This window comes from Salminus brasiliensis, chromosome 19 (assembly GCF_030463535.1).
Source record: "Salminus brasiliensis chromosome 19, fSalBra1.hap2, whole genome shotgun sequence".
Lineage (NCBI taxonomy): Eukaryota > Metazoa > Chordata > Actinopteri > Characiformes > Bryconidae > Salminus > Salminus brasiliensis.
The window spans coordinates 5,554,826-5,580,319 of NC_132896.1; the positions used below are offsets into that span (position 1 = coordinate 5,554,826).

The 25,494-nt window shown below is 42.2% G+C and overlaps 1 protein-coding gene across 2 annotated transcripts; it reads left to right on the top strand.

The window, feature by feature from the left end:
• The first annotated feature begins 1,148 nt into the window (after nucleotides 1–1,148).
• On the top strand, nucleotides 1,149–22,846 carry ferry3 (FERRY endosomal RAB5 effector complex subunit 3). 2 transcript variants are annotated; one of them, XM_072663561.1, is made up of 14 exons: nucleotides 1,149–1,188; nucleotides 3,707–3,890; nucleotides 4,839–4,984; nucleotides 7,596–7,777; nucleotides 7,875–7,974; nucleotides 8,323–8,444; nucleotides 10,231–10,337; nucleotides 11,220–11,417; nucleotides 11,886–12,014; nucleotides 13,011–13,082; nucleotides 13,169–13,371; nucleotides 16,589–16,646; nucleotides 16,990–17,057; nucleotides 18,381–22,846. In XM_072663561.1, the coding sequence occupies exons 2-14, from the start codon at nucleotides 3,713–3,715 to the stop codon at nucleotides 18,471–18,473; spliced, it is 1,656 nt and encodes a 551-aa protein (XP_072519662.1). In that variant the 5' UTR covers nucleotides 1,149–1,188; nucleotides 3,707–3,712; the 3' UTR covers nucleotides 18,474–22,846. The 2 variants fall into 2 exon arrangements, with proteins under 2 accessions (XP_072519662.1, XP_072519661.1); XM_072663560.1 differs by lacking the exon at nucleotides 1,149–1,188 and adding an exon at nucleotides 2,679–2,769.
• The last annotated feature ends 2,648 nt before the right edge of the window (nucleotides 22,847–25,494 follow it).

Below are 25,494 nucleotides of genomic sequence, written 5' to 3' on the forward strand. Positions count from 1 at the left end.
AAGAGCCCAGAGCTACTATCTCAAAGCTGCAGTAATTATTATGAATGGAAGGAGCCATACAGATCAGTTATTCAATTATTAAGCCTATAGAAAAAAAAATACCCCATGGCTGTGAATACCACTATAACATTATAAAAATAGATATAGAAAACACCATAGAGCAAAGCCTTTGTTTGGACCAATTTGGAACCAACCACAAATAATCAAACCTACCTGCAAATTAAATCGGCCCATTTTTTATTTATGCCACTAAATGACCCCTAACTATTATCTGAAGCTCTTCTGTTACACCTGGATCAGTTTACTAGGCCCAAGTTCAAGAAGGCTCATTATCAATAGGAGGGTTTTGCTCGTGCACTGATGTGGCACCGGGCTCGCCGTCAGTGATTTAACTCCAGCTGATGTTCTGTTGGTCAAGACAGAGGTGGTAAACAAGCCAACCTACTTGCAATGGGACACCTCATACATTTTAATGGGGGTCTTCTCCCCTTAATAATTGAACAAGTTGTGAAATCAATTCCTGTTTTCACACCTGCTGACGGCACGCCTACTGGGCCCAGTGGAAACACTAGGCTGGACTACAGACCCAACCATTCACCATTTTGGCCATGAAATGCATAATAGTCTAATTATAGGATGGCTCATGTCACATACTCTTTGATTTGAAGACCGCAGGGGGACAGCAGGGGGACAGCAGGGGGACAGCAGGCAGATTAGACAAGAAACTACTAATAAAATATTTAATCTAAAGTAAAGATATAAAAATAAAATAAATCTATACTAATACACATTTATGTCGAGATCTGCTTTGTCTATTATTATTAATGCAGGTGAGAGTCTCCACTTCAGTCCACCTGCCTGACAAAAAAAAAAACCCTGTCCTGTGAACCATCTTGTCGTTTCTGTTGCATCTTTGTAATCTGTGCGATACTTTCGCCAAAAAGCTCAAGGTTGTCTGCCTTTATCTTGCAGTTTAGCATCGGTACTATCAAAGACTGTGTCTCTCTAAATACTGTAAATTGCAGTATTTAGATAATTCCAAGCCTGAGGTAAATACTTACCAAAACACAAGCATGTGTGTTTGTATTTATTGATTGATTTATTTTTCGTTTTAGCGAAACCGCTTCTACGAATAAGCAAACAGGCGCTGAGCTAGCCGGCTGAAACAGCTGACTGACTCCACCCGCGGTGAGCAGCTACCTAGCATACCTCTCCTCAAAACAGCAGTTTAACCCCATAAACTCAGGCAGTTTTCATCGTTATTAATATCCCAAACAGTCTTCATCTGCTGTTTATTATATTGGTGTGGGAATAAGGACGTGTGTGCGCTTTTACGGTGTAATTTAGCCAGCTGGCTAACTGTGCTAGCTAAGCTCCTCGTAAGCTCGGTTACTGCGAATGTGCGACTCTCCCCATCTCTTACTGCTTACGATAATATTACAGTTTAATGCAGCTAAACAATGAAGAAAACCATGAAATGTCCTCTTAACCGTGTTTTAGCTTCTTGATGTACCTCAGTTTAATACAGAAAGGTGAAATATTAGACCTACGCCTCAACGAGCTGCACCAAAACAAGCAGGGCAGCTTCCTCCTCCTGCAGCAAGTGTCCTCCTCTGCCTGTGTGGGTGTCTGTGTCTGACCACCATGGTGTTTCCTCAGGGTTAGACAGGTCATTAAAGCAGAAAATCAAGCCTAAAGTCATGTCTAATTGAACAGGCTTCACTCATGATGAAAGTTTCCAGCTTAACTGGCAGATGATGTCCCAGATGTTTCCAGATGAAAGACAACGACAAAAACAGAACAAAACCCATGAGCATCATCATGTTTTGGGGACATTTGGCGACCAGTTCCCACTAACTGCAGTGGTGTCACTGCTCAGCGGTTAGAGCGCCGGGATATCGATAACAGGGGTGTGGGTTCGATTCCCGGGCTCGGCAAGCTGCCACTGTTGGGCCCTTGAGCAAGGCCCTTTACCCTCTCTGCTCTCCGGGCGCTGGAGTTGGCTGCCCATCGCTCTGGGTGTGTGTGTGTACTCACTGCCCCTAACACGTGTGTGTGTGTGAGTGTGTGTGTTAAATGCGGAGGACACATTTCACTGTACAGTGACAGATACGTGCACCTTTACCTTTATGTAAAAATGAAATGCACACCCGTCTGTGTGTGCACCTATAGGAGCCTATTTTGTTGTTGTTGTTGTTGTTGTTGTAATAGACCTCCTTCTACCATAGAAACTGTTGACAGAAATCTCCTGAAAACAGCTGTGCTCAACATTTGTGCTTAAATAAACACAATAATTGCTCATAATTGTTTTTATCATATTTAGGATATTATAGTCTTACTACCCCTTATAGTCAAGTCAAGTCAAGTGGGTTTTATTGTCATTTCAACTACATACAGAGTACACAGTCAAACGAAACAGCGTTCCTCCAGGACCATGGTGCAACAGAGAATAATAAATAATTAGGGGTAGTGTGCAAATTATGCAGTGTGTAATAAATAGAGTCCAGTGAGGTAGTAAAGTTATTAGTGCAAAATGCTTTGTGCAAAAATGCTTCCCATTTTATCTGGGGTAAATGGTTGGGGAGAGAGAGAGAGAGAGAGTGCATGTAACAGAAAAGCCATCAGTTCAGAAGTTGAGTTGAGTTGAGGAGTCTGATGGCTCGGGGGAAGAAGCTATTGCAGAGTCTGGTCGTGTTGGACCGGATGCTGCGGTACCTTCTTCCTGATGGCAGGAGGGAGTCTTACTACCTCAATACATATGCTGCTCTTGTACGTACTCCATATATCCACATCGGCCTTGCTTACTGATATTTATTTATTGTTTGTGTTGTTAATGGCTCTTCTGGAACTGTTATGCCTGTTCCCGTGTGCAATATGTACAGTCCTGTGACACTGCAATTTCCTTCGGGATCAATACAGTTGTATTTTATCTTATCTTATCCTAAAATCAACGTAATAAAACTAGTTTTATATTTATATACACTAGAGCACAGATTTCAGAAACATGTGCATTTGGAGTTTTCTTCTTTTTTTTTCCTTAACCCTATTCAAGCAGTATATCCACAGGTATACAGACAAAATATTGATCATAAAATTCATTGTTTTTCAATATTATTACTACGGACATCCTTGAAAAACAATATTTCCATAAAACATAAGCTCAAAACATCATCAATCTTTTAGTAAGTATCTATAATTTCACCCAGTGTTTTGTTAGTGTATACAGCCTCTCTCAATGAGTCACTAAATGGACAAAAGGAGTGAGACTCTTGCTCATTTATTGTTTATCCTGTCTCTACTGTCCTAGGAGGAAGGTTTTCTACAAACTTTTGGAGGAGCATTGCTCTGAGAATTTGATTGTATTCTGCAACAAGAGCATTAGTGAGCTCAGGATGTTGGAGTGATCACCACCTCACCTCATCATCCCCAACTCCTCAGCTCATCTAAGCCGTGTGTGTGTGCATTTTCACACCTGTGTCAGCCATGGGTGCAACTTAAAGTAGTTGAATGCGTTCATTTGAAGGGGTGTCCACAAATATTTAGACATATACTGTGTGTACTCTGAAGATGTATTTTAAGATCATATTTGCCAGACTGCTCTGCATGTTTACAGCCTCGGTTCATTGTTTTCATGTTTTATTGTTTGTAAAATGACAGGCCCATACTCCAATTCACTTGTGTCTCTTTTGTTCTGTTCTTCTTAAAGGTGAAGATGAGGAAAAACAAAGGGAAAACGAACACAACTGAGAAAGAGTTTATGTTTGAGTACAAGGCAGGCAGAAACCACTGTGTTCTGAAAGTGCCCCTTCAGTTTCCTGTTCAAGAAAACGTCAGTGATCTTCATGGGAGACTCATGCTGCTTCACAAGATCCCCTGCTTCGTAGAGCATGGTAAGAATCACTAGAACTGTAAACAAAAGTATTGGGACACCTCCTCATTCATTGTTTCTTCTGAAATCAAGAGGAATAAAAAAGAGTACATCCTGCTTTTCTTGGAGTAACAGTCTCTACTGTCCAGGAAAGAAAGCTTTCTGCTAGGTTTTGGAGCACTGCTGTGAGGATTTGATTGCATCCAGCAACAAGAGCGTTAGTGAGGTTAAAATGTTGGATGATCTTCACCAACTCCCCAGATTATTCCAGAAGTATTGGTTGGAGCACCATCCATTTTTCACCCCTCTAGCCCACGCCTGGCATTAGGCAGCATGGTGCTGATAGGTTTATCTTTATCTGCTCCAGAGAGTCCTATTCTAATGACTGTACTGTTCTACAGGGACTAGACAAGTTGTGTGTGTGTCAGCAATGGGTGCAACTTGAAGTAGCTGAATGCATCCATTAGAAGGGGTGTCCGCAAACATTTGGACAATAAGGATAAGAGTGATGCTTTCCATTAAAATGATTACATTTTAGTTTTCAATAGAAAAAGTTTGGCAGGGTTCCATAATTTAATGTAAAAATCCATACTCCGCTTACCTGACATGTCTGTGTAGTTTTAGTTTATTTTTTCAGTCTGAGCCGTTGGGCAAGAGATCGTGTCCCTCTGAGCTGCTTGAGAACTTTCCATTTAGAGTGATTGCAGCCGTTTCTGAACGTCTGTCTGTCTGTAGAGCTGAAAAGTGTCAGCCCTGTACCTTTTAAACACGCTCTGGTCTCATCCTCGGTCCACTTCCATCTTTCCACCTTGCTTGTTGTGTTTGTGTTCTGCATCCCAGCCAGCGTACCTTACAGTTCCTACACTAGCTAATGCACTTTCCTATACACTATGCAGCATGCTAGTGTTTGGTTTTGGAGGCAGCAGTGTTTATTGTAAGAGGCATATCTAAAATTCTTGGTTTCCTTCAGATTTAAAGGACAGACTTCTGGCCTTCATTGAAAGAGAAACATTAGAAGATTATGACCGGGATGCGGAAGCAGCTCTACAGAAGCTCACTAATGGAGATGTTGACCTCAATAAACTGACCAACTCGTGGGCCAAGGCATACACTGAGGTAAGGTACTGCATGGTCAGCCATACAGCTGTTCTCTGAGCCTAATTAGAACCTCATTACCACATTGTCATCACTTTTAATGATGTCGTGTCTTAGGGGATACCAAAACATCAGCAAAGAACCTTTTAATTGGTACATCTTTGAGGAACCAGTTTGTAGATGAGATATGTGAGTATGAAGACGCTCCTAAGGACGTTACTGTACTCGTTAAGGGTTCTGCCTATACTCATGCATCCAATAGTGCTGCTGGACTGGATATTTTAGGTTGTTTATACTTACTCGTAGTTTGGGTCCCTTGATCCGGCCCAAGCAACTAAATGGTACACTGTTAGATTTTAGTGCTGGTTTGCTTTGCGTTCATGCTGACATGTTTGTAATCAAACTAAAATTAGGCCCAAAATTTGACAAAATTTGACGAATATCGATAACAGGGTTGTGGGTTCGATTCCCGGGCTTGGCAAGCTGCCACTGTTGGGCCCTTGAGCAAGGCCCTTTACCCTCTCTGCTCCCCGGGCGCTGGAGTTGGCTGCCCACCGCTCTGGGTGTGTGTGTGTACTCACTAGATCACTAGTGTGTGTGTGAGTGTGTGTTCACTACCACAGATGGGTTAAATGCGGAGGACACATTTATACGTGCACCTTTACCTTTACCTAAGAATTGCTGCGAGTAGAGGTCTGCACATAGTGGTTATGTCTGCTGGCCTGGCGTGATCCATGCAGTAACTAGCGATTTGCTTCACCAATGCAATTTTTATGGTGACCAAATTTAAAAACTGTGTAGTAGTGTGGGAAGTGTGTGGTTTGGGACACAGCCCCACTAAACCAAAGTCTCAGAAAGAAGAAATTAAAGCACAGAAACATGCACAGAGACTAATCCTTGATGAATTTGGCAGTCGTAGAAGGCATAGCGTTGGTGAAGCGGGTAGGCAGAGTAGTTATTAGGGTAGAGATTTGAGGGTAGTAGCTGCAAGAACGCTTATAACACACTCAACCTGTCCCTCAGTGGGACTCAATGTGAGGCAGCGTTCACATTTGCTTCAACGAGCCGCACTAACTGAGTAATCGCACCAGGGTTCGTTTAAATTGAACCGAAACCGACAAGTAAAAACACACCCTTAGCCTGTGAGTCTGTGTGGATGTTTGATTCTTTCAGACACTTTCAGTGTTGAGGTTAAGGCTGGGTGTGGGCAAGTACTGTGTGATGCAGAAGCACAATCAGCATATTGTGCTGGCAGGACAGTTTGATACAACATAGAGACTAAAAAAAAAAATTCGTTATTGATTATTGTTTATTTGATTGTCGTTACAGTCTTTGAGCACATTATAAGGTTAGTGTTAGAATTAGGTTTCCCAAAAGCTCAGAAATGCATCTATTTTATTGCATCACTTAAATAAGTAGAATATTTAAACGTCCCTACTCCGACGAGTGTGTCAGTATAAATGTACTCTCAGTACATTGCCATGTCAATATTTTGAGCGCACTGATGTGTCCCTGTCATGCAAAGCACCAAAACACATGTCACATGATAAAAATAGTGAGGTTTGAGTGTTGGCTCTAGAATTCTGCTCCACTTTAACTTCTCTGTGGCACTTCCCTTCAAGACTTAAGCCGTCAAACTGATGTCATGGAAGTGTAACGCGATCTTCGGAGATATATTGTGCGGAAGACGCTTCTGTCGGCTTTGAGTCAATCAAAGTCGACTGTGCTCACGCAAGAAATTCCTTTGAAACAGAATATCCAACCTGTATCCGCTTTTAAGAAGGTCAAGCAGATCATCTGCATTTGAACTTCAAAGTATTGGAGTTTAAATTCTGCTGCTGCTTGCTCTGGCACACTTATAAAAAGAAAGCAGAGTCCTCCCCTCCATTTCCTATAAACATTTTTGGCTCATGACTGCATGGATCTACAGGATAACTGTTAGGCTAAGGGTTACTGCAAGTGCACACAAATATACACAGACCCTCTTCAGCTTATGCTTGCAGAGTTTGCTAGAGAAAATGATGGATTCACAGTGATGGTAGGAGGTTGCAGGATAGAGGTTAACCATAGTATTAGGTAGACTAGTAGGTTGACAGTGATGCTTGATGGTAGTGTCCTTATTGAAGGACCGGATTAGTGAAAAAACGTTATGGTAGCTTAATAAACTGACTAAAGTCCACATACTTTGTTACCTTCAGATGCTGCTTCTGTCTGAATTTCTTGTCCAGAAATTCATGTGTACAGCTGTCCATGAGGTTGCGCTCATAGCACAATTTGTATTTACTGCAGTGATGTGGAAGTGAAAAAAGAGCAAAAAATACCTGTTTTAGTAACGTTTCCGAATTAGCTAATTAAGAAGGATGTATAGGCTAATTGTAGCCGTTGAAAACCCTTGAGAGAGATGACGCAATAAAAAATTATTAATATTACTGTCACCGACACATATGGCATAAAACTACATGTAAACTATAGCTAGGGCTGTAGCTTAGTTAAATTGCAAGCTTGTGTTATCAATGCCACTGTTACCAACTAACATAAAAAAAAATATCCCTCACGTAATCACGCCAGCACAATTAGAAGAAAGCTCACCCTCATGTCTTAACCGCTCCTAATGTGTGCTGTCTATGTTTAGACTACTTTGGAGCATGCCCGACCAGAGGAACCCAGCTGGGACGAGGACTTTGCAGATGTTTACCATGAGCTGATCCACTCCCCTGCCTCTGAAACGCTGCTCAACCTGGAACACAACTACTATGTCAGTGTGTCTGAACTTATCAGCGAGAGGGACATGGAGCTGAAGAAACTCCAGGAGAGGTTGGTGGACTATGAGGTGTTGTTACTCTTGCATGGTTGGATAAACTGTAAAACACCACAGTTTTGCTGTGTTTACAATGTGTCCACCCACATTCAGACAGGCTGCAGAAATGGACAAAGTCATGCAGGAGCTGGGAAAGTCCTTGAGCGATCAGGACGTCAATACTGTGGCAGCGCAGCACTTCGACGCTCAGCAGGTAAGACCACTGCAGAGAGTATGCGTCAGCAGTTGCTGTCTTTTCTGTTTTCTCTTTTCCGGCCAAGGTTGTCAACTGCTGCAAAGCTGCTAACTGTTGGAATTAGACCCTGAAGACAGAGGAGACAAATAAGGATATGGAAAATGGGATGTTCTGTCATTAAAACGTATGGGGATGGGCAGAGCTACATATTATACTTCAACCAGCCAGCAGAGGCGCTAGACCTATGGTTGCTTCATTTTTAAACGAGACTTTATTCTGTCTATGTTTTCTACTGTCATTGAAATAAACCTTGTTCTAGTAATGGGTTTCTTTAAAGAGAGTTAATCACTTTTGCATCTGGTGTAGGTATTGGAGAACAAGTGGGCCAATGAGCTGAAGCAGGTAACAGGTATCCAGAAGCAGGAGTACCAGGAGTGGGTGATCAAACTGCACCAGGACCTCCACAACCCCAACAACAGCACAATCAAGTATGTGTCAAGAGCATAACTGTATTTGTATCTTTGTTTTGAAGCATCAAGTTTAAACCAGGTCCTGATTCTGAAATCTAAAAGCTGATCACGATACCAAGAGCCAAATAAACACCTACTTGCTTCTACCTGACAAATGTATTAGCTTAACAATGTAAAAATTAAAGAACTCTCTTGGGTTTAAGAGATGTGGTAGGTCACTTTTACTACAAGCTCTTAACAAGAGTTGGAGAATTTGAAGAATGTCACTCAATGTCATCTAAAATTAGATATTTAGGCTTAATAAATGTTCTCTATTGAAGCTTGTGTTATTCCGAGTGAATTTTCCAAGTTCGTTTCTGTCAAAGGAACTCTTGCCACTCAGAAATGCCAGTGAGGCTCTAGCTGGACGCCAACTGGATCCTTTCTGTCTTTTACTGTTTATCACATTGCCACATCAGCATGTTCTGTTCAATTATGAAATGGAATTGGGTTCCTGTCATTCTGTCTGTGTGGGCCTTGGCAGCTTTGCTGTCTTCTCAAGCCATGTATCCCGTCAGCTTTCTGTGGGAAGCAAAGCTGGTTAAATGGAGATAAAGAACGGCTGAGTCAGAAGATGCAGGGCTGAGATTATAGATACGATAGATGGGGAATGTGCACACACAGCAGCCAATCACAAAGAGGTGAACACCACTCGCTAGGTAGAAAGAAGCCTTCTACTACATGTAGAAGCAAGCAGCCTTGTGGAAAGCTTTTTCTACTCCAGCAGGCGTAGAATTTTATTATAAAGATGTTCTTCTAGGTCCCATTAAACTAATCTACATTTTCAAGCACTGTGATGCAATGAGATTAAGATGCAGTGAATCGAGTCGGGATGCAGTGGGGAGATTAAGATACAGTGAATCGAGTCGGGATGCAGTGAGGAGATTAAGATACAGTGAATCGAGTCGGGATGCAGTGAGGAGATTAAGATACAGTGAATCGAGTCATGATGCAGTGAGGAGATTAAGATGCAGTGAATCGAGTCGGGACGCAGTGAGGAGATTAAGATGCAGTGAATCGAGTCGTGATGCAGTGAGGAGATTAAGATGCAGTGAATCGAGTCGGGATGCAGTGGGGAGATTAAGATACAGTGAATCGAGTCGGGATGCAGTGGGGAGATTAAGATACAGTGAATCGAGTCGGGATGCAGTGAGGAGATTAAGATACAGTGAATCGAGTCGGGATGCAGTGAGGAGATTAAGATACAGTGAATCGAGTCATGATGCAGTGAGGAGATTAAGATGCAGTGAATCGAGTCGGGACGCAGTGAGGAGATTAAGATGCAGTGAATCGAGTCGTGATGCAGTGAGGAGATTAAGATGCAGTGAATCGAGTCATGATGCAGTGAGGAGATTAAGATGCAGTGAATCGAGTCATGATGCAGTGAGGAGATTAAGATACAGTGAATCGAGTCATGATGCAGTGAGGAGATTAAGATACAGTGAATCGAGTCATGATGCAGTGAGGAGATTAAGATACAGTGAATCGAGTCATGATGCAGTGAGGAGATTAAGATGCAGTGAATCGAGTCATGATGCAGTGAGGAGATTAAGATGCAGTGAATCGAGTCGGGACGCAGTGGGGTAATTAAGATACAGTGAATCGAGTCGTGATGCAGTGAGGAGATTAAGATACAGTGAATCGAGTCGGGATGCAGTGGGGTGATTAAGATGCAGTGAATCGAGTCGGGATGTAGTAAGATACGGTGTTCGGAGTCGGGATGCAGTGAGAAGATTCAGAAACAGTGTTCTTGTTTGCATTGCAGTGAGGAGATTAAGGTGCAGTCTGGGCAGCTGGCGGAGGCCGGGGACATAGGGGCCAGACTCTTCGAGGAGCAGCGACAGCTGGAGGAGAGCTTCACCATTCACTTAGGTATGGCGTCTCCCTGGAAACATTTGCCACTTCCACAAACCGCGATGTAAAAATATATGCTCTCTTTAAACCGTTTTATATGTGCTGTCACAGTAATTTACGTTCGCTTCCAATGGGTTTTTAATATGTTTGGACATGTTCTATCAGAGCCCTGAAGCCTGCTTGCATGGGCATGACCTGATTTACTGTGGCGGTTTGCGATAAATGGTGGAATTGTTGAAATTCAAAAGCAACATTTCTTAGACTCTTGAACTGTAGAAGGTTTGTGTACAGTTTCTCACTGCTACTTTCATTTGCTAGCATTTGTAAGCATTAAGATGCAGTGTAACTGATCAGCCATTACATTAACACCACCTGTCAAATATAAGGTAGACCTCCCTTCTTTACATGAACTCCACAAGACCTCTAAAGGTGTCCTGTGGTATCTGGCACCAAGGCGTTAGCAGCAGATCCTCCATGAGCATCAGTGAGCCTTAGGTGCCCGTGACCCTTTCGCAGGTTCTTCAGTTATCCTTTCTTAGAGCACTTTTGGTAGATACTGATCACTGCATACAGGGAACAACCCATAAGACCCGTCTGATGTTTTGGAGATGTTCTGACCCAGTCGTCTAGAACATCACAGATTGGTTCTTGCCAAAGTGTCTCGGGTTCTTATTCTTGCCTGTTTTTCATACCTTAATCACCTTCAAGAACTGACGAGAACTTCAAGAACTTCAAGAACTCACTTGCTGCCCAATATATCCACCCTGTGACAGATGCCACTGTAGATGAAGATAATCAATGTTTTTTCACTTCATCTATCAGTGGTGTTAATGTTATGGCTGCTTGGTTTATTCGATTGACACATCTCTTTTTTTTGTCTTTATTATTTTGATCATCTAGGTGCTCAGCTGAAGACCATGCACAACCTTCGGCTGGTCCGTGCCAACGTGCTGGACTTCTGCAAGCACCGCCGGCATGGCAGTGGTGGCGCGAAGCTTCGTCGGCTGCAGACGGCGCTCTCGCTCTACTCTGTGTCACTCTGTGGACTGGTCTTACTCGTTGACAACAGGGTTAACTCCTACAGCGGCATTAAGAGAGGCACTTACCCAGTCACTACCTTTACTTTACAGCAAATTGCTTACAGTATAGGCCTTCATTTCCAGGATAGCAGTCATTTTTTAATAATTAATTAAAAGCATAGTTAAGAATGTTGGCAACAGTGAAATATCATGATGAAATAGGATGCCTGTGAGGTGTACATTACTATTATAGTATGTACATGTAGTAAATACAAGTGTAGACACAGTGGTATATTATTACTATCAGGCTAAAACCTTGTACCTCCATAATGGGTACTTTACAGGAGGAGTGAAAAACCTTAAGTTTCAGTGGAAGTCAATGTAAAAATATTTTGTGCCGTTAAGTCATTTTGGAGCATTTCTATTGGTCCTTTGCTGCAACCATATTCAAAAAAAATATTATATTAAATAAATTAAATTAAATTAAATTAAATCTCTGATTTTATCATTCAGTTAAACTCCATCCCTGCTTGGTCATTTTGTCCAGATTTTGCCACTGTGTCCAAAGAGTGCACCGATTTCCATTTCCCCCGGCTGTCTGAGCAGCTGGAAGTGGTCCAGCAGGTGGTGCTATATGCACGAGCCCAGCGCAGCAGCAAGCAGAGGGAACAGCCGGGTGAGTGACACAGCAACTGTGTGCGTGTGTGTATGTGTGTGGGCGGCGGATCCCCCTGTCCAAAACACCAATCTCTGCAATGCACCACGGTGTATCCGACTTCAGTGGCTCCGCAGGGAAGTGTTACGTTTCGTTTGACTGGTGCCAGCAACAATGAAATGAGATCCAGCTCTTTTCTTGCTGTCGAAATATTTTGCCAGAATGTGGAAATGCCCTGGAAGTCACTGGCTTATGTTATATAGAGAGATTATAGACATTTTGGGGTTATTTGTCATGTTTTGATTTATGTCTTGTAATTGAGTAATCATCTTTGTACATGCACAATTGTTTTATTTACACACTATATGTCCAAATGTTTGTGGACACCCCTTCTAATGAATACATTCAGCTACTTTAAGGTGCACCCATTGCTGAGACAGAGGTGCAAATGCACACACACACAGCTTGTCTAGTCCCTGTAGAGAAGTACTGCCAATAGAATAGGACTCTCTGGAGCAGATAAACATGACCTCCATGCCTAATGCCAACTGTGGGCTAGTGGGGTATAAAGCCCCCCAGCATTGAGCTGTGGAGCAGTGGAAGAACTGTGAACTCTCTGGAATTATGGTTTCTGCTCCATCCAATACTTTTCGGATGAGTTGGGAAGTTGGGAATGAGGTGGGGTGTTGATGATCCAAGATCCCGACCTCACAAACAGTCTTTTCTCTAAATGCAGTAAAATCCTCACAGCGATTCTCCTCCAAAATCTAGTAGAAAGCCTTATTCTTGGGACAGGAGACAGTTACTCTGACAAAAGCAGGACAAACTCTAATACCCTTGATTTCAGAAGACACAATTAATGAGCAGGTCCCAATACTTTTGTCCAGATGGTGTATAAACTAGAAGGATACATGTTGTACACTTTGTAATCAAGTGGACACTGTTTGGATTATTAATGTCTAGTGATTCTAGATAGTCATTTATTTTCTGTTTCTGTCTTCTGACTTTATCCTACAGAGATGCCAAGAAATGGAAGCAGTGATGATAAAAGCAAGAACATTGAGCGAAACTCTTCCAATATCCTTCCTGGTATGTTTGATGTCTTGGAATCTGTGTCCATCTATTCTGCTGACTCCTTTTCATTGTGATTAGAGGTGCCCATCTCTCCCATGCAGGTGAATTCTACATCTCTCGGCATTCCAACCTGTCAGAGGTTCATATCGTCTTCCATCTGTGTGTGGACGATAATGTGCGCTCAGGGAACCTCACAGCCCGGGACCCGGCCATTATGGGTCTGCGCAACATCCTAAAAGTGTGCTGTACGCACGATATCACCACCATCACCATCCCGCTGCTGCTTGTGCATGACATGTCAGAGGTGAGAGAGGCCTACATAGCACTGAGAACGCAGGGGGCAGCCTCCTCAGCGCCCTTGGAGCATTTGGGGCTTAGGTGGCTTGCTCAAGGGCACCTCAGCTGTGCGGTAGGGTGGGGTAGGGTTAGAGACATTAGAAATCAGGGGTAAATTCCGTGTTTTACAGCGATTGGTGCTACGAGCAGAGCTGGTGGAGGTGCTACACCTGACTGAGCTTCTCTAGACACCAGGCCCAGAGACCGTGGCCTCGTCTGAGCGGCACTACAGTGTGTTAATGATATCCTCCACAGGTCACAGCAAGTGTTATGACACTTCCTCTTCTAAACAAACCAACAGGCCAGCTTGACCTAAAATGAAAAAAAAAAAAGCTTTCACACGTGCTGAGCTCTGATTATGCTGAGTCATCATTGCTCATAGAGAGCACTTGGCCTGACACCCTTCGCATTGTGAGCTGTTAATCTTTGTGGCGTGTTTAATCTCATGGTGTTCCATTCAGTGATATTGTTATTGTGGAAGAACATGATCGCCTGTGTCACAGTTTATCATCAGCAGCTATGACATCTAGGTGCTTTCAGCAATTAGCAAACAAGAGCGATCTGGATCCGAACGGAGTGAAAGAGCTCCACAACATGCCCCAACATGCCTTTTATGATGCAATCTTTAAGCACTACACTGGGCAGTGTTTTACCTTGTGTCTGTTACCTTTTTTGAGGACTTAGGACTAATTTTATTCACATACAGCACTGTGTCAAAGTTGTAAGCAGCTAAGCACATTATGTAAGAGCATCTCTTTCAGCAGTGAGAGAGTTTTTACTGTAGAAACCCCAGAACAGAACCAGGTGAACATAAATCCAGTAAAAAGGAGAAACAAGAGCTTCTCATTCTGTAAAAAGTAGTGAGATCTTCTGAGTTTGTCTGAAGAACAGAGCTCGGTTCCTCCAGGTTTCTCCTGGACTCCCCCAGTCCAGCCAGCACAGCATGGAGGATGTGTTCAACTCCATCAGCAGCAGCAGCAGCAGCAGCAGCAGCAGCTCACCTGATTTACCATCATTAAGCCCTGATTTACCACCAAACCAGGTGTTGATCTGAGGAGAACTCTAAATAATACTAGACTCCATGAGGAGAACTTTGGAGATGTTCTAATGATGAACACAGTGATGGAAAACCACCACCACTTTCTGTAGGACTGTTATTATTTTACTGAGGAGATAAACACTCGTGGCCCAGGGGTCACAGGGGACTTAATATTTTACACAGTACTGTATTTATTATTTAGACATTATGAATGATCTAGGCAGTGATTACCACAGTAGATGAACAAACCATTGATTAAACATAAGCAGGAGTAAAAGAAACAGAATTTTGTTCATATCAACACATAAAAGTGAGGGTCTAATGAAGACAGGAGATTTACTGTTGGTGGTTTGATCTTGTGATCAGATCAGATCTTGTGTTTGGAAAATATATAATTAGATTTTTGATGGAGTCAGATCATTTTTCCCCTTGATATATGATCCACTAGTCCATTCATTGGCAGTGAGTGATGCTAACAGTATTTTCAGATTTCCAGGATAGTAGGGGTATTATTTTACTCCTGAAATGCTTTACAGAATGTACCGTTTTCCTTATTTAATTACACAGCCTTCTCAAACGCTCGCTTTTACTAGATTCAGTCTGGAGTCTGTCTTTTTTAGAGCTACTTAATTGAGTTACTTGAAGAGCACATAAAAGCATATTGATGTGTCATGTGTGCTCACTGTGTATCGGAAGCAGTTTGCTGTGGAATGTTTTCAGAGGTGAACCTCAGAGACGTTGTTGTTGTGTAGTGTAGAGGTTGTTGTTTCAGGCTGGACTGTGTGGAGTAGCCAGTGGAGGTTTTGAGGAGCTTTAGCCCACCTAACCACAGACGAGGAAGGAATGCTCAGTGTTCAGAAAATGTTTTTCATCCAAAGATGGGCTGTGAGCTTTTTCAGTTAGTTGGGACCAGTGCTTACTTTGCTCTGCTAAATATCAGTGTGGTACAGTAAAAATGCTAAAAGCTTGCACACTATGAACTTTTGCTTTTAGGACAGTGGCTAAAACACTCAATTTGCATGAGAGGAAGTATCATGGTCGCCTTTAATCTTGTCTGGAGTCCGGTATACGGTTAGATTTTTGACCTCCACCTTTGACCCAAGCGTGCAGTGTACACAGCAAACACACACAGTGAACATATGTGCTTGGAGCAGTGGGCAGCTGTCGCTGTGACAAAAGAGCAGAGAGGGTTAAGGGCCTTGCTCAAGGGCCAAACAGTGGCAGTGTCATCATAAGCCTGGTGCTCTAATTGCTAAATCACTATTCGCTATACATATATAATTTTTGTATTTTATATATATAATAATAATTTCAGAGCATTTCTATTGGTCCATTCATGGATGATTCATGATGAAAGTATTGGATGGAGCATCATCATTCCTGAAAACACAGTTCTTCCACTGCTCCGCAACTCAATGCTGGGGGGCTTTATGCCCCTCTAGCCCGCACCTGGCATTAGGCAGCATGGTGCCAGTAGGTTCATGTTTGTTTATCTGCTCCAGAGAGTGTTATTCTATTGACAGTGCTTCTCTACAGGGACTAGACAAGCTGTGTGTGAAATTACCTAACGTACCTAAAATAGCTAAATGCATTCTTTAGAAGGGGTCTACAACGTTGTCTACAAACGTTTGGACGCTATATATTGTTTGTATTAAATGATGGTGCTCCATTCTGTACAGGGTGGTTTAACGCTATTTGAATGCAATCAAATCCTTCACAGCAATGCTCCTCAAAAATCTAGTAGAAAGCCTTTTCCCCTGGCCAATAGAGACAGTTACTCCAACAAAAGTAGTCATTTTTAATACCTTCAATTTTAAAAGAAGCAGGTGTCCCAATACTTTTGTCCACATATGTATATTTGTCATAATATTAGATAAAGATATAAAGTGATTCCAATAAACCAGTCTTTTAATCTTCAAAAGGTAGTATAATTATAAATGTAAAAAATAAATACATCATATATATATAAATATATTATTCAACTTTTAGCTGCCTGCATCCATAAAATACCCTCTGTTGTCTAATTTAGAGCGTGTAGCTTTGAGTATCTACCTTGTGTTTCCAATGTTTATAAATAAAACCCTTGCCCTCTTCCTCTCTGCTTCTCTCTTTCTCTCCCCACTTCCCTTTCCCCCCTCCCCTCCAGGAGATGACCATTCCCTGGTGTCTAAAGCGAGCTGAGCTGGTCTTTAAATGTGTGAAAGGTGAGTGAGCAAAGAGCAGAAAGTGGAAATGCTGACTGTGCCACTAGGGGACCGCTAATGAGTATCAGCATGTCGTACAGAAACATTCTGACTTGTTTGTACACCTGCTCCTATTTCGAAAGAGTTACATAGTGTTGTAATTGTGTTGTAATATAGGGACTATTGGTGTAAATGGGTTATGGTATCATATTGGTATGAAGAAGATGTCACAGTTTAACATTCATCCATGTGTTTGGAAAATGTTTGCCAATGATTAAGGCATTTAATTAATTAAATGTTTCTAATAAAGTGTTTTTTAATAATTATTGATGCTTTGATGATGAACTGGATTTGCCTATGGCAGGTTTCATGATGGAAATGGCTTCATGGGATGGGGGGATCTCACGTACAGTCCAGTTCCTTGTACCACAGGTATGTAATTATAAATAATAGTGATGCTTTTTTTTCTTCTTCAAATGTCAAGGGCAAACTACAGTAGGAGTACTTTGCAACTACTCAGAGGTAACAAAGCCTTCATCGTTTTTAATTACATGGAAATCTATATAGCTACATCAGTTTTAGCAGCGACCCCTCACCTTCAGTCCTTTCCCAATGACAAAAAGACAAAGTTGGGAATATATTCAGCATGGCCACTATAGTACAACCTTTACTCTTAACTAGAAAACTGACATGTGACCGTGTCATCCATCAGTGTCCACTGCAATAAAGCTTTGCTATATTAAACATTGCTGTCAGTCATTCCCTAATAGCCAGTTTGGATGCACAGTGCGGTCTTTCTCGCTGACAGGCTAAGAGGATAAAACAAGCATCAAACTGCTATTTGACATTCACAACAGCCAGTTTTACACTTTGTCACCTTTCAAAATAGCTTCCCCTGAACTATATTGTCTTCATCACATCATACAGTCGCATAGTATGGTAGGACAATTTGTACAGACATTAAAAAAGGTGGCTAATGTTTATTAACTCTTACATTGCCTAATATAAGCACTTATGGGCTATCCATGGTGTTACAATAACCAGTATACTAACAAACGGTACATCTGCCTATTCAGCCTCCAATAGTTTGGCCGCAACCATTCACGCAAAGGTTTCAGCCTGCCCCACAGCAAAGTACACGGCATATATCAAGTTCGAGTTCAAGTTTATTTTTATAGTGCTTTTAACAACAGACGTTGTCCCAAAGCAGCTTTCCAGAGATCTTGGTTTGAGCCCATCCTGTTCTGGTTTACAAAAGAGGCAAAAATAACTAAAACAGCCTGTTAAATTTTACAGGAGAAGCTGAGAAATTAGAATGTTATGGCTGTTCTTGGTTTATAAACACCATAAGACACCATAAGAGGGAAAAAAAGTAGGATATGGACTTTTTAAGGACTCAGCAGGGCAAGTATCAGCCTTTCTAGATGAGTTAGAAAGGCTTTTCATACATAACTCACTAACTTGATGAATTTTAGTACTTCTAGGAATTAATAAAAACAGTGGTTTAATATAAACACTTTGCAAATAGCATTATGCATTATGCAGTCCCCATTGTTGTTTTAAGGCTTATTTAGATGATATTGTGGCTATTTATGATAAAGTGAATAGCTGTATCTAGTAGCGTAGTGAGAATTACACAGTAGGAACCTTCATATGAGCTATATTATAAGGGTTTAGGTGAATTGTAAATGGCTGTGGTACAGCACAGTATGTGTACTGAGCACCTAATCTCTTCTAATTGTGCTTTATTGACAGAGTATCTCTGAGGAAATGTTCTACCAGCTGAGCAACATGCTGCCTCAGATCTTCAGAGTTTCCTCCACACTCACACTGACGTCCAAACGCTGACCAGGCTCCACACACAGCACTGAGAAAAAGCTCCCAGAGTATTTTGACACAGCATTTCCTTTTACCGTAAAAAATACAGCACTGGGGTAGGAGTTACAGGTTGACATCTGGTAAACGCTCATCACTGCTTCACAATTTGCAAATCTTAAGAGACTTGATTGCTGTCACTGATTCCTGGTTACGCGCTCTAGTGTCTAAAGCAGCCTTTCAGTCCACCTCTTTTCTTGCAACTCTCATGCAACATTTTGTGGCATGGTCTGAACCAATCTGCTCTGAATGCATTAGTGTGGGCGGTTAAGAAGGTCGTTTCTGTGCTGAACAGGGTGGAATGGAGTTCCTTCTTGGCTAAGGAATGGCTGCTGTGATGCCCTCTGAATGCAAAAGCCAGGACCCAGCCTTTAAAATCATTCCAGTGTTTATTGACCGTCTTGGTTGATTTGGATCATTTTATACACACAGATTAGCCATAAGATTAATACCTTATTGAGGTGAAGGAAATAACACTGATCACGTTGTTACAGTGGCACCTGTCAAGGGTTGGGATATACATATTAGGCAGCAGGTCAACATGTGATGTGTTAAAAACAGGAAAAATGGACAAGTCTTCAAAACACCAGACAGGTCTTGGGGGGTGTTCCCGGGATGCAGCGGTCAGTACCTACCAAAGGTGCTCCACATAAGGACACCCACCTTACAACTTGCAGGCCTTGAAGGATCTGCTGCTAATGTTTTGGTACCACATACCACAAGACACCTCCAGAGGTCTTGTGGATGGATCAGAGCTGTTTTGGCAACACAGTGGGAACCAGCACAATATTAGGCAGGTGGTTTTAATGTTATGGCTGATCGGTGTACAGTATGAACTGTGTAGCATATGTACATTATGATAGTAAGGGAAATTTTACCTATTTGCTTAGGTAATATGAATATACCGTACCAGTCAAAAGTTTGGACACACCTTGTTGGATGTGTGCTGATCATCTTTTGGTCAACATTTGGTCTAAACGCTTGAGTGACCATACTTTTGTTTTTTTGTTATTTTTAATGAGGGCACTGGGGACATTGGACATTAGTTGTGACTGGGGGGATTTAAGTAGGCCTAAGTTGTAGGTTGAAATGAAGGGAGGTGATTTGGTCATATAGGCTATTATGGTCTTGCTAAATGAGTAAGGGGAGTATGTATTAATGTACATTAGCATACTGTAGCTGCATGGTCTGAGAGGCATTCCCAGCCTCACACATACACATTGCCCCAGTCCTACAACGTAGGCCTACTTAAAACATCTCAGCAACGACATCCTAACTACAGTGGGTATCCATGTGTCCCCAGTGTCCCCTTCTTGTTTTAAGATGATGATCAGCACACTTTCAACCAGGTGCTTCCAAACTTTTAAATGGTCCTGTATATAAAGGAAATGTGAAAGAAAATGTTTTAAAAGCCAGAAGGCCTTTTTAAGTCCGCCTTGATTCTCTTAGTGTTGTCACGTTCAATGGATGGACAAGACAGGCGTCTAACAAACCCTATAAATAAACAAATGTGAATTGTAAGAGATTTCTGTGAATCATATCTGTTGAGAGAGCACAAAGTGCATAAAGTGGACCCTGATTCATGAAGTTTCAATGAGTGTCTTTAGCGATGGAGGGCAGCAGTGGTTGGTCATTTTCCATCAAACGCACCAGATTCAACCGGTCAGTTCGAACACACATGGGGAAAGGAGGGGGGGGTATAAATATGCAGTCTCTGAAGCTTATCCTGCTTCCACCATAACATCCTGTGAAATCTTATTTCTGCGTCTCCATTTCCTGTGATGTGGAGCTTTCTCACCAACCACCATCTAATCTCCTCCCTCTTCCTCAGTCCTCTTACAGTCCCTCATAAAAATAAAGGTGCTTCAAATGCTTCTTTGAGCGGTTCCAGAAGAACCATGGTTTGTAATAGAGCTGCTCAGAACTCCAGCCCACCTTTTAGCCTGTCCTGCAGTCGTGCAGTCTTCTCTTATACTGTAACCAAATGTTGAAGATGTGGTGCAGTCTTGCAGTTTATCTTTTAAAGCTGTCATGATGATCTGTGATTTAAAACATGTGCCTGTGAAGCATTTTCCAGTACATTTGCAGGGCCTCCTGGGAGTATTCCAGTATTTATTAAGTGAACTAACAAAGGGACTAAACTATTTAGAGCTCATGTTGTGTACAGCTGTTCCACTTCACCCTTCACAAGAAGTAAGCCATCTTGTACCCGCTGTGATGACAAGCAGTTTTTTGGTGTGCTGCATTGCAGTCACTCACTCCTGGCGCCCTGTGCCACCCCTCTGCCTGTTGCCCACCAGAGGGCGTAGTTCTAGTGGACTGTAACTGTAGCTCTGTGTTGGGACGTTCACTGTGTCCGGAGTTGCAGAGTTGCTGAGCTGGAATGTCAAGTGACACCGACCACATGAGTGGTCTAAGTGATTTACCATGTGTTTTTATATTATGAACCAATTAAAGTCCAAAACACGCTCACTGTAACCACTGACCTGCACACTCTTATGAGTTTTTGAGAGCTTGGGAGTTTTTCTGTGTTATAAAAAAGGAGCTAGTGCTAATATATGTTATATAAAGCAACATATAAAGAGGACAAGGATTATTTATTTTCAGAATTAGAAAATAAAAAGGAACAAAATAATAATAATAATAATTAATGGAGAAACAACGTCAATGTGTCTGCATAAGAAAATAACCTCAGGCCCAAATGCTTAACTCTATTAAATGATTGAAATATGACTAAAACATCAGACAAGACCAAGATTGTTGGCCTCCCAACACCTAACACAGGCTTGGTTAAAGCAGTTATGTCTGTCTGCAAATTATGTCCAAATTAGACTAATCTAATAGATATTTGTTTTTTTGTAATATCAATAAAGATAATACAACACCCCTTATTAAGGGCTTATTATGGTTAAATGTGTTTATTAATGGTTATAAAGTAGGTCATGAACATCCTAACCCCTGTAAGACTCTGTAACCCATACTTCTTCACTTTCATAACTACATTCCTGTTATAATTAACACCAGTTTCATAAGCCCTAAAATAGAGCCCTGTGGGACTTCACAAGATATGCTAAACTAAACCGTTACAAACTTCTGCCTAAGTATGAATAACTGAATAAATAAATCTAAGGGGTTAAACTCATTAGTAAGGAGTAAGGAACATGCATGAAAAGGGCAACAGTGACCCTTTGCTTTCCAAACAGTGAGCCCATATTTATTCATGCTGTTAAAGCTCAGATTTTGGCAGTTTCAGATCTTACTGTGAGTTTCCCATCAGCCAGTCTGCTTTAGCCAAGCTCGGGTAATACATGATTACTAATGATCATAAGATAAGATAAGATAATCCTTTATTAGTCCCACAGTGGGGAAATTCTCAGTGTCACAGCAGCAAAGGGATAGCAAGACACTCGGATGCAAAAACATAGATAAATTACCAATATATACACAATATGAATAATAGAAGCAGAAAAAAAACAATAACAATATTATTTACAGATTATTGCAAATTGCGTGTGTGTGTGGGGGGGGGGGGGCTACTGCACATTGTATTTTTACATTGAGGAATCTCTGTTCCTTGAACATGTGTGTAGTTTAAGTGTAGTTCATCTGGCCTACATTAACATACTATACACTACACACAGCTTGTATTGTCTCTGGAGCAGATAAACATGAACCTATTGGCACCATGCCTAATGCCTAGGGTGGGACAGGGGGTATAAAGCCCTTTAGCATTGAGCAGTCAGTTTGTTAATAAGTGACTACAATTTAACACCTCTGATAAATGAGTGGTCAGATAATGGATCTTCTGATCTGGGTGCGACGCAGTGCCACGTCGGGCAGGCTTGCGTGGGAGATTGAAAGCACATTAGTCCGAAATGATGATTGGTCCTCCATGCAGTACTTTTGGAATGGTTTGGGGATTGAGGTGGGTGGTGATCATCCTGATTAACGCTCTTGTCACTGAATGCAATCAAATTGTCACTTCAATGCTTCATTTTCCAGTAGAAAGCCTTCTTCCCTGGAAAGGAAGTAGCGACAGTGACTCCAATACAAGCAGGATAAGCCCTTTTTTAATGCCCTTGATTTCAGAAGAAACAGTAAATGAGCTTGTGTCCCTATACTTTTGTCCATATAGTGTGTGAAGTGACTGCCTTTACATTCTAAGCTCTAAGCAGTATTGTTTACCTTCACATTTTCAGCATTATTGATTCCTTTTTAGTGCTTTTTAGTACTGCTTATTATTAATTTGTGAGGTGTTTATTATCTAATTATTAACCATTAATAAACAAATATTAACCCATTCACAAACCTTTATATGCATAGTCTTATTTCGAAGTGGTGTCCAGATATCCATACTTTTATGATCGCTATTAAAATCATCTAAAGACGTTTGACTAATGACTAAATACAATCAAACCATTGGATGGCATCTAGTATCAGCATGGCTATATCTGATGACTGTGAAAGGCTCCACTCTGGCTGCTCCAACAGCTTGCAGATGAGCACCAACAGGTTCTTATCTCGTGTCACTGTGTCCTTTCTAAGGAACCATCAGTCTCCAAATGTCAAAGGATCTTTAAGTCTGGTGAACGAGTGGTCAGATAAAAGAGTTTCTGGCCTGCGTGTGATGCCATGCCACGTAGGACGGGCTTGTGTGGGAGCTTGAAAGCACATGGCTCAGATAGCTTGCTGTTGCATAGTCCAAACTCTTCGTTTTCTGTTCTGCACAGCACTGCCAGAGTGTCCTGATAACGGCCTTCAGTAGAACATCTCAGAACATAAACAGTAGCCTGAGAAAGCGTCTCCAAGGCCTGAACAAATGGTCATCGTGACACAGCTAAAACAACAGTTGAAACCCTGGTTTGAGCTACCCAGAAGCAACCGCGGCAAAAGGGCCATCCTTTTTGGGGCGACACCAGAACAGTTACTAATACTTCTAAACATTAGAATTGCTGGAGAGTAACTGTATTAGAGTGTGGACTGGATTAACTGTATTACTGGTTAGAGCGCCGGGCTATCGATAACAGGGTTGTCCAGTTCGACTGTTGGGCCCTTGAGCAAGGCCCTTCACCCTCTCTGCTCCCCAGGCACTGGATTTGGCTGCCCACCACTCTGGGTGTGTGTGTGTGTACTCACTGGCCCTAGTTCACTTGTGTGTGTGTTCACTACCACAGATGGGTTAAATGCGGAGGACACATTTCGCTGTACAGAGTACACTGTACACTGACAAATACGTGCACATTTACCTTTAGATGCCTGTGCCAACCAACATGGTTTAGTGATAAGCACGGCCAATTGGGATCTCTTGGACTCTGGCCACTGATGGCAAAGTGGCATTGGCTCGGAAATCGAACTTGCGACCCCCCAGGCCACACCTGTTTGTACAGAAGGCCCTGTCGTTATTGGGTGATACACCTTAGAGCCTTGGAGTGGGTTAATATCTGTACATGACCTCTCTAACTCTCAGTCAAGTCTTCACAACACGCTATAGATGTTCCAACATTTACAGCAGGGATGCCAAACAGACAATACCGGTACCATGTTCCAATAAAGGTTCTGATCTGGCCATTCAAATACATTCAGAATCTGGATACCCAGAGTTCTTTGGTTTATTAAGAGATCCACTCTCCCTGACGAGCACACTGATGCTGACATTTCACATTGTTTTGTGCTCCTCAGCTTCACTTAGCCTCAGCGTGTATGAAAAGCAGGTTCTCAATAATTTATCCCGTTCTATTTTTCTCTTTCCCCTTTCTGAGAAAAAGCAGAACAGGTGCAAAGTTCAGTCAGCGTGTCCCAGCTGGTCACACTGCGGCTTCCAAACCTCAGCCTGTATCCAGCTCTGTTCTCTGAGGAGAAGTCGTGAAATGGAGGAAGGAAACGTGTCACAGACGTCTCGGGTTGCTGGTATGATTCTGTCTCGGGTTGCTCGAGGTGGAGGGGGAGAAGCTGGAGATGCAAACTCAGCAACAAGCCCCCCTAAACCTCTAACGCTCTGTCACCATGCCTCCAGGGCAGCCAGGCCTTCAGAGCCAGCCCCATCCAACAGCTGTTCCTGATGGGCCAGCGCTCCCCACCCCAGGCTGGAACACTGAGCCTGCCTCGAACAGAACCCTCTCCAGATGCACTGTCAGTTCTCAGTTGGATGATGTACAGATGATGTATTCAGTTTAATTACAGCCCATAATATCATGCCTGGCCTGTCTGTTGAGTCCGCTGCCTTCTCCTTCATTTCTGCTGCTTCTTATCCTGTTAAATCTGACCGTGTGTTATAAACTAATGCATTCTCTAATATAAGATGTACATATGTCCAAATATTTGTGGACACCCATTCTAATGAACACAGTCAGCTGCTTTCAGTTGCTCCCATTGCTGACAGAGACTATGCCAGTAGAGTAGGACTCTCTGGAGCAGATAAGCATGAACCTATTGGCACAATGCTGCCTAATAATGTCCGGAGTGGGCTAGAGGGGTATAAAGCCCCCCAGCTGTATTGAGCAGTGTGGAGCAGTGGAAGAACTGTGCTCTCTGGAATGATGGTGGTGCTCCGTCCAATACTTTTGGGTGAATTGAGAAGTTGGGGGTGATCATCCAACATTCTGAGCTTACTGTCACTGAATGCAATTAAATCCTCACAGCAATTCTCCTCCATAATCTAGTAGAGACAGGTACTATGATAAAAGCAGGGTAAACTCTTTTGATTGCTCGATTTCAGAAGAAAAAAAAAAACAATGATCGAGCAGGTGTCCCAATACTTTTGTCAAAATGTATTAACTCCTTTCAATATGCCAGCTGCCCTTTGCACTGTGTAAACTTGTTCATGATAAACCAGAGCGACTTACAGAAGTGCTTAATCACTCCATCAGAACATCCAAAGTTAGTGTTGATAGCCCCCCGAAATCAGTATTGAGGCATGACCCTGCCAGAAATGAGCACCCAGTAACCCTAATGCAACAATTTGCAGGACACAATGTCTAGAACCTGAACATAGAGA

Excerpts from the sequence above, each read along its gene's own strand:
- ferry3 (XM_072663560.1), top strand. The coding sequence starts at position 2,704 with ATGCTGCGGTACCTTCTTCCTGATGGCAGGAGGGAGTCTTACTACCTC. Across the intron at positions 10,338-11,219 it reads GAGCTTCACCATTCACTTAG|GTGCTCAGCTGAAGACCATG; the intron begins GTATGGCGTCTC and ends TTGATCATCTAG. Across the intron at positions 17,058-18,380 it reads TCCAGTTCCTTGTACCACAG|AGTATCTCTGAGGAAATGTT; the intron begins GTATGTAATTAT and ends CTTTATTGACAG.